Raw genomic sequence first — 10000 nt, forward strand, 5'->3', positions numbered from 1 at the left:
CTCCACCCACCTAATGATATTACTATTTATGCAGCTTTTCCCATTATGATGCTGATGAGAAATTGACAAAGAGAGCACATGGGTAATGCATGGCTGTGTCAAGATGTTGATAAATGTTGTCTAGTCTAGCACAGTGCTTCTCAAACGTTTTCATGTATTTGCCCGCAGACCCCCACCTGAAGAGATTTTGTGCCAGGGACCCCCATAAGAGAAGCTTAACGCGAGGCGTTGGGAGCTTATAGATCAGCCATTTTTACCAATGTTTGCTCCAGAATAGGGACGCTAAGCTTCATGCAGTTACAGTAAGCCTGTATAGCACAGTAGTTCCATACATTCTTTAAGAACATGCCACTAATCCCATCACCAGCTGATGGGTTTAGTGGGTCCGTGGGTTTGGTCTTCCTCAAGGCCATCAGAACCACTTTATTCTGTTATGATTACTGGGGATCGTCATAATAAAGAAGTTGTTTAATCTTCTGGGTACGTTTGTTAGGGAGCTGGTTACATTACGTTACCTGAGTGGGTAGAGAGGAGACCGTCTGGTTATCAGGAGGTCACTGGTTTGACCCTCAGCACGCCTACATGTTTTACATTTTCACATGTTGAAGTGCCTCTGAGCAAGACACTTAACCCCTAACGGCTCCCCACGAGCCATGTGAGCAAGCCAACTGCTGGGTGAATGCAGAAAAGTAATGTCCCCTTCCCTGTGGACGATAAGATACAAGCCCTTTCATTGCCAAAAGTCTGAGGTATCATACCTAGTGTAGAAGATATTTAACCTCTTAAACCCTATATATATTCTTTGTAGACTGGGGTCCCTCAGGGGTCTATCCTTGGCTACCTCGTTTTCTCCCTCTTGGCTACACCAAATCTCTTTGCTGAAAATAGCCAATCTACAATTTACAATTTAGGCATTTAGCAGATGCTCTTATCCAGAGCGACTTACAATAAACAGGGTAATTAATCACATAAATAGAATGCTTAGAAAACAGTGTAGTGTCTCAAGAAACTAGGATACCAGATAAGCAATGAACCAAGCGTCTGTCTAAACAACCTGCTATCTAAATAATAACATTCTGTACATCGAAATTATGAGATACCAGGCCAACGTGAACCTTAGCATCTGTCTAAATAACACACTATCTAAATCACATTCTTAAGATGCTATCTCTATAAATCACATTTGTGGGAAAAAAACAGATCTAAGAAGCAAAAGACATGAGAATGAGTGACCACTGGGGGTTGTTTTCTGCTAGTTTCCTGTTGTGTGGTGTCTCTGCCAGTGAACTGGACTGGGGAGGATTCGGAAGGAAGTGTTCCCACCAAGATGGTCATCTCTACTGCAGGGATTACTCTGATAGGGTCCAAGCTCCTTCTCTGTCTGACGCTTAGCTTCAAAATGACAGAACCTCCAGGCATAAGAACGCTCGCAAGTTCTCAAGTGAATGTCATTTCAGGTGGTGGTGGTGGGTGGATAGGCAATTTCTCATAACTATTTTTACCACTTTGTGTTTGTGACAGAGAAAAGTGTCTTTCCTTGGAATATTCAACCCTTGATAAAAACAAAATGAACATCATTCTCATCTCCAGACTAGTGGGTGAGTTTACAATTTACAATTTAGGCTTCTAGCAGACTGATGCTCTCAGTGGTGTTAAATTGGAGAGTGAGATGGGGAAAGATAATACTAGACTATTCAATGCTGATTGATTGATTGATGTGAATTGGCAAACATGATCATTTTCAGAAAATCTCTTCAGTTGGAAATGCATTGTGTATTGTACCTGTTGTTTTTCTTTATTTCAACCTCGCAGTGCATGGTGTGTGTATTGGCTGTTTTAGTGTAAAGTAACTAAATACATTTACTCAAGTACTCTACCTAAGTGCAATTTTGAGGTACTTTCACTCTACTGGAGTATTTCCAATTTTCTATAGTTTACTACTCCACTACATCTCACAGAGACAAAATGTGTCTCTGTTAAATATTTAATTTTTAATATGAAATGTTGTACTTTTACTCCACTACAATTATTTGAAAATCAAAATTAACTAGCTCACAATGCGTCGCATCAGTGAGCTTGTAGATCTGCTATTTTCAATATATATATTTTTTTTATGTTTAATAAAATGTATAAAAATGTTGAAGCTAATACTTTTGTACTTTTACTCAAGTCATTTTTGATTACTGGACTTTTACTCCTAACAGAGTGTTTCTACATTGTAGTATTGATACTTTTACTTAAGTAAAAAATATGTGAGTGGCACTCCAGGCTGCTGCTGCGACACCAGTCCAGGGGTGCCACGGATCTATTTGATAATATTTGGAATGGACCAAAATCACTTATGCAATTATATTATATAGGTTTTAGTGTCAAGTACAAAGTTATTTTAAATCAGTTCTAACTGGAAAGGGATGTTCAAGATTCTCTCCTCGCAACATATCATGTAGGAAATAATTACACATTTCCATACCCCCTGAACATAACGTACATGTATGCTTTCAAATGTGCATGTTCGGTTGAATGTTGTGGTCACCATCATCATCTTATAAATAACAACTATACCAATAGGTATAGTAGAGTAGAGTAGAGTAGTGGTGCCAAGCTGTCTTTAATTAGTTGCTGATGACTGACTGAATTCAGACCAGGTTTTGCATTTGCTCATACACACTAAACTCAGTTTTGTGTGTGAAGGCGGTATTGACACAAGAATTTATAAACTCATGGAGGGCATGTCAAACAGTTGTTTTGCTAAAAGAAAACTTTTCATTTTACATTTTTTGAGAAGTGCTGAGTCAAAACTGAAGCCATTTGATCTAATTTGCAGATAGCAAAATGCTTTCTGGGGAAACATTTTTTACTACCCTGCAGCGTGGAATTTTGGAAAGCGCTGGTTTGAAAAATGTCAGAACAGCCAGACTCTGAGTGGGAACTAATGGAAAGTAGAGTTATGTTTTATACTTTATGATGGCACTGGAGCTGTCCAGTGGTGGAAGAAATACTCAGATTTATTTTTATAACTTAAGTAAAAGTAGCAATAACACCATGTAGAAGTGCTCTGTTACAAGTAAAAGGCCTACATTCGAAATTCTACTGTAGTAAAAGCATAAAAATATACTTAGAGTACCAAAATCCTTAGCCTCATATCATAATTGCCCATGTACTGTACTGTAATGTGTTGGCCAAATTGACATTATGCCTAACTCTACTCTCCTAGGGCTTAATTGGTTAATGTATGTTTTGTATTATAGATAATCTATATCTACAAAGTAAGTAACTAGTAACTAAAGTGTTCATATAAATGTAAGTTGCCTCTGGGATGTCACAGAGCAGAAGATTATTGAAAAATGCAAACATGCAAGTAAATTGAAAGTACCTGAAAATTGTACTTAACCCATTCAAACCGGGAAAGCATCTGTGTCATTTTCGATTTTAGCATTGGCTATTCAAAAATAGCAGATATACAAGCTCACAGTGTGTCACTTTGTGACGCGCTGCGAGCTTGTACACTGCTATTTTTGAACATTTTTAACAAAATCTTGAAAGTGTTTGAACTAATGATTTTGAGGGCATTTGTAGAATCGGCCTCAGGTCTTAAGTACTTGAGTAAATCTACTTAGTTACCACTGGAGCTGTCAGACAGGAAGTAGATCTCACATGTTTACATTCCTGCTCACAGGACAGAAAGACATCTCAAGTCCCATCAAAACACTGAATGATTTCCTCTGACGCAGTGCATGGGGCAGTGCTGTCACACTGCGTGTGTGTGTGTGTGTGTGTGTGTGTGTGTGTGTGTGCGTGTGCGTGTGCGTGCGTGCACGCGTGTGTTACGTGCATTCAGGTGAATACTTCAATGTAAAAACAGGTGTTTTATAAGTTTGGTGGTGTGTTTGTGTTGAATGCTGTAGGCCTATGTTCTTTTTTATTGTGTTGAATGCTTTATGTTTTTTTTTTATTGCAGGTCTAACAGCATTTGTTATCCAAGTTGCTACATCTAAAGGTATTGGCACACACGCACACATATACAAACATGCGCACACACACACACAAAACACGTTTGTTTATGTGAATGTGTTGATATATAAGAAAACGTGTTGCTTCCGCTTCACAATTATTCGATTAACCTCAATGAGCAAGATTAAGTTGGTTATTGGTTCAATCGTTCTAAATATCGGGCTTCTATATATTTCCGGTTAATTGCCCCTGTAAGTGGTTAATGAGTTTCCCTTCTGTTGCAGAGTCTCCCAAGGCCATTCTATCAGTATGGCCTCCAGGGTCGACCATTTACGTGGGCGAGTCCGTGTTCCTTCAGTGCAGAGTGGAGCGGGGGGGCACCGCTGTCTGGACGTACCGCTGGTCCCGACAGCAACCCAACGCCACTCTGACCCCTGGCCGAGGACACCTGGTCTCCGGTGACAGCCTCTCCATCACAGGGGTGAGCAGGGAGGACAGGGGACCGTACTGGTGCCAGGCGGAGACGGAGCGTAACAACGTCCCCGTGCTGGTGCAGAGCGCCCCGGCCCACATGACTGTGTCAGGTGAGCCAAGACCAGTGGTGTAGCAACTAAGTAGTATGTTCTTTAGTGAGCGACTAAGTACATTAATCAAGTACTGTACTTAACAACATATCACATGACCCCAAAATTGTATAGCAGCCAATAACGCAGCTCTAAGTAACACATTCTCATAGGAGTAACCTTGTCCAACCTTGTGTGCTTTACTACTGTAGCCTATATACTCTACACTGTGCACCTCCTCGAAACATGACACCGCTGCAGAGAGATGGAAGTTATGTCTTTGCCAGTGGTATAAAAGCATACTCAGATTTTTTACCCATTAAGACCTGAGGCCGATTCTCTCTCTCTCTCTCTCTCTCTCTCTCTCTCTCTCTCTCTCTCTCTCTCTCTCTCTCTCTCTCTCTCTCTCTCAGAGCTGGCCCGTCCCATGCTGACAGTGACTCCCAGTAGCAGACAGTTCTACAGAGGGGACCAGTTCTCTGTGCAGTGTCCCATCATGTCTGAGTCCAACAGCCACTCCACAGGCTGGATACTCCAGCAGCTGACCAAGGACTTTGGACTGAGAACCACCGACTTCCACAACGGATCGTGTTCGCCACTGGAGGGCACTGTTAGCAACGAGACCAGGGAGACGTGCGTCTTCTACAGTGTGTACAGTGGGAATGGTGGGCTGTACTGGTGTGAGAGGGCCGGGGTCCGCAGCAATGCGGTCAATATCTCAGTAAGCTGTGAGCCTCCTGGATGCTTAATCTACTGCTTTATCTAAACCTTTTTCATTTCAAGGACCCCTCATTTTGATATGTGTTATAGGCCATGGACCCCCATTTGATACAGTTTAATGATTGTTTTGCTCTGGGAATATTATTTTATTTATTTGTTTAGCACTTTTCAAAAACATGTTTAAAATCTGAAAATACAGCTCTGTATAAACATGACCAAACTAGGTAAAGATTATTAATCGATTTCTTTATGAACTTAGGGGGGTCCTCAGAGATACTGCAGGGGGGCAGCCACATCTTTGAGTGATAGGGACTTTATTATTTTATTTTTACATTAACCACTTGAACCCTTGCATCCCTATTCTGGGGGGAACATTAGGTCCGGCTACATTCGGCTATCTTCGGCGAAGAGATTTGGTGTAGCGGGAAAAAAGAGCGGACCAAATACCGAGCCAAAGGTCAAGTTCACAATGTAATGAGTGTTTAAGTGGTTAAATGTTTGAAAACACACATTTAACATGAATCCAATATGTAGTGGGGGGTCCCTGCTTCATTTCTCTCTCAGCTAAGGGGTCCGTGGCCTGAAAAACGTTGAAGACCCCTGAACTATTATTTTTTATACTCGATTAAATAGATCCGTTTTATTAACTGTTGCACCCCCCAATGATGATTTGTCCTTATGTCCAACAGATGGAAGCATCATTCTTAAGAGCCCCGTCCACACTGTCTCAGAGGGAGACGCCGTGGTCCTGTCCTGCATTTACTGGAGCAAGAGCCCCAGCGAGACCACCTTCTTCAGAGACGGAGTGGAAGTCGTCACTCTGAGCTCCTACAGGTCAGACAAGATCATAGAGATGACTATTGACAATGTGACGAGCGCCCACCAGGGCTTTTACAAATGTGCGCCCCGGGATCGAAAGATGGAGAGTCCGGAGAGCTGGCTGTCTGTGAGAAGTAAGAATGGATAGTAATGGTGGGACCCTGCTGACTACTGCGATACCATAAGATGTCATGATGGATGACTGAAAATGATATGATATGATTTTTCCGCCCTCATCTTAGGTAACTCAACATCGACAGATGGGTCGACAGATGCCACTGGTGATGGTAAAGTGATATCAGGGAGTTTTCAGAACGTGTTCCAAAAGATGTCTTAGATGTAAAATGGTGTCGGTGTAATCAGCGGATGTAATATGGGACAATTTCTCCCTTGTATGAAAGGCAATCTGTTTCTGAAATATGCCTATTCATCATACCAAAAAAATGTTTTTCTTTTAATTTTGTATCATTTTCTAATAATGTTCATATTTATAAAGATCTAATGTTTGTAAGTACCTAGTGTTTACATAGCTGTCAATGGTGTGGTATACATGTTCTCAGCCTGTGGGTTGGGACCCCCAGGGGGGTCACCACATGAGGGGGTTTTTTTTGGGGGGGGGGGTCCCCCAGATGACAATTGAAGGACTTTTAAGACCTTTTTAAGAAAAAGACCATTACTGCATAAAAAGTAATCAACAAACTATAGCCTACTATAAAACTGGTCAAACACTGGCCAAATTGTCAAATAAGAAAGAGGTAAACATTGTGAAAATAGCTGATCTACAAGCTCACAACGCCTCGCAAGGCGAGCCGTTGTGAACTTGTAGATCTGCTATTGTCACAATGTTTATCTGTGGCACCGAGTCAAACTAAATGTAATGCCTCAACTCCTTCAAATATGATTATTTTGGGGGGTCCCGTCCTGAAAAGGCTGAGAACCACTGGTATACATTAACCTCAGCATACAAAACATGACAAAAAGACGATATAATATAAATAGTCTTAAATATGATCTAATCATCGTTTGAGAACCACTCAATGTGATTTGTCATTTCCTCAGGTGTGTGGAAATGGGCCTCCCTCGCCTGTTTTATTGTGCTACTTCTGCTCTTCATTCCACTGACTTCCTGGCTTGTTTATCGCTACAGGTTAGTTCCACTCTCTATGATAAGTGACCTATTCTTAAGATTCAATACGTTTTTATTTGTCTCTCTGACTTACACAGGTACGAGCAGCAAAATGTTGTTGGGACTTGGTCCGCAGATTGTGCTACATATAACAAAACATATATTAAAACAAGAAAATAAAGATTAGAATAGAATGACAATAATACAAAATAATATATACTGTACAAATAAAAAAGTGATATGGCTAGTCAAATATATACTAATATAATATTTACTATGTATTCCTAATACTTCCTAGAACTGTCTTAGACAGGTACAGGAACTTATCATAATTAGCAGCCTTTCTGTGTGCAGTGCATATCTGATCAAAACAGCAATGTTCAGCCAAATCTGTAAAGTGACCATATACTAATCTAATATTTACTATGTATTCCTAATACTTCCTAGGGACTTGTCTTAGACAGGTACAGGAACTTATCATAATTAGCAGCCTTTCTGTGTGCAGTGTATATCTGATCAAAACAGCAATGTTCAGCCAAATCTGTAAAGTGACCAACTGCAGAACATTCGTGGAAATAGCTCGATCACTTGTATGTGAATTGTGATCTTATAGATCTGCTATTTTTGGCAGAGAAGATATTTGGTGTAGAGGGGATGTGGTTAAGTGCATTGAGCTCACTGACATCATGATATTCTGCTGGGGCAAAGGTACCAACTGAGCTGCACTCGTAGCTGTTGTCCGGGCACCAAGGAAGGAGCAGCGACGGCTCCACCCAAGACCAAGCAAGATGTGTCCGAGGTGCAGTGGGATCTGTCCTGGATGGAAATGTCAAACCTGCTGGATAAGCAATTATATCCTGGGAGCAGTGGTGGAAAGTAACTAAGTACATTTACTCAAGTACTGTACTTTTGATGTATTTTTACTATACTGGAGTACTTCCAATCTTCTGTACTTTTACTTCTACTCCACTACATCTCAGAGGCAAATATTATACTTTTACTCCACTACAATTATTTGACAACTTTAGTTACTAGTTACTTTATAGATTTTGATTAATATTACAAAACATACATTAAGCACTCCCTCTGTTTCTCTGTTTACAAATTACATCAATAAAATAGGTCTACAATACATTATTTTCTTAGCGATTATTCTATTGATTACTTTTCCGATTAATCGAATAATCGAGAAGCAAGTTGTTTTAATACATTTTTTCAACACGAAATTATTCTTACATGATTCTTTTATAATCAACTAAATATATTAGAATGATTAACCACTTAAAGGGGAATTTCACTTTAAAACACTTCTGGGGTCATTTTCACATCTACTTTTGTATCTACTTTTTTGTGTCTACTGCGGACAGTTTTTGAGTTGCTTGATTCAATATTTAGATATTTGATATTAATTTGACCAGACTAGGGATTCACCGATATATCAGCCGCATATCGGTATCGACGATATTTGCCATTATCGGTCAACATCGGTATCGGCAAAAAGAAAAACAGGTGTTAAGATGCAATTATGTTGTGTTTCTGCAGATTCTGAACAGTTATTTCTTATAATGAAGATTTATTTTCCCTTGCACAAAAGGGGGAAATAATAACACCAAAAACTAAATAAACAAATATCGGTATCGGCTAAATTGTTATTTTAAACATCGGTATCGCCGTATCGGCCAAGAATTTCCATATCAGTGCATCCCTAGATCAGATATAATCCCATTCGACAAACTCAAACTCCATGTTAGACTCATTGAAAACACACGTCCCTTGATTTTATGTTATTTCATTATTCATTATTTATGTTAATATTTTCTGAAATGTAATAAAGTAAATAAATGCATCAAGTGCATGCATGAAATCCATAAAGTCCACGCATGAACTAATTGACAAATGAAGGTCTCTCCATTCATTAGGAGGACAATCGGTCACCATGAACCAAGGTTGTGGAAAACATGTTATGAATTGTGCTGTGCTGTGCTGTGCTGTGCTGTGCTGTGCTCTCATCCCTGCCTGTTTGAATTAAAGATCATTGAAGTATATTGACTTCAAAATAAATTGTTGTGTCCACCGTTAATTTCTCCTCTCTTTAATTGACTTCAGAGTAATGTCATATCACATCTACAGTATGATTTCACTTGCGGTCTATGATAGATTGTTGAGTCATGGCTTTTCTTGCCCAAACCACCTCCCAGTATTCAGATGAGTCTTTGTGAAAACAATAATCGTGTGATAAAGAAGAGCACCTGATTTATTTTGCGCCAGGCTAGGTCAGGCTGTAGTTTGGGACAGTCAGATCAGCACAGAGACTGGGAGAGTAATATTCTGTAAAGTTTGATGGCGATAAAGAAAATCTAAACTGTGTTGACACTTAAACGTGTAACCTGAGGCTTAGCTGCCGGGAGAGGTTGAAATCGATAGAGCTCTGGGAGACTGCAGCCCCAAACCTTAACAGCGCCTCGGGTTAGGGAAGAAAAAGATCACAGAAATGGAAGACGAAATTGGTGAGTCTTTTAAGATGGATTAAGATTTAGCCTACTATAATGATATACTACAGTATAGTACAATTGTTGAAGTTTTCCATTTGCTAAGGAATTTGTGGTACAGTCAAAAGCTATTGCAGTCATTTTGTTAGTTTAGTTTATAATAAAGATGCTTTGTGAAGACACAAAAATTAAAGTTTTAACCCTGTGAACCCTAGCATCCATGGGGTGAACATTTGGCAAAAATAGTAGATCTTACAAGCTCGCAATGCGCTGCGTAGCAACGCGTTGTGAGCTTGTAGATCGACTATGTTTGCCAAAGATATTTATTGTAG

At 39.9% G+C, this 10000-nt stretch overlaps 1 protein-coding gene across 1 annotated transcript; it reads left to right on the top strand.

Moving 5' to 3' along the window:
- Positions 1–1355: 1355 nt before the first annotated feature.
- Positions 1356–9178, top strand: LOC311051917 (peroxidasin homolog). The gene is made up of 8 exons (XM_084066643.1): positions 1356–1598; positions 3959–3997; positions 4236–4535; positions 4928–5242; positions 5924–6187; positions 6296–6340; positions 7113–7200; positions 7888–9178. The coding sequence occupies exons 1-8, from the start codon at positions 1568–1570 to the stop codon at positions 8057–8059; spliced, it is 1254 nt and encodes a 417-aa protein (XP_083922769.1). The 5' UTR covers positions 1356–1567; the 3' UTR covers positions 8060–9178.
- Positions 9179–10000: the final 822 nt, after the last annotated feature.

The sequence above is a fragment of the Gymnoscopelus microlampas genome (assembly GCF_963454915.1).
Source record: "Gymnoscopelus microlampas genome assembly, chromosome: 9".
Classification (NCBI taxonomy): domain Eukaryota; kingdom Metazoa; phylum Chordata; class Actinopteri; order Myctophiformes; family Myctophidae; genus Gymnoscopelus; species Gymnoscopelus microlampas.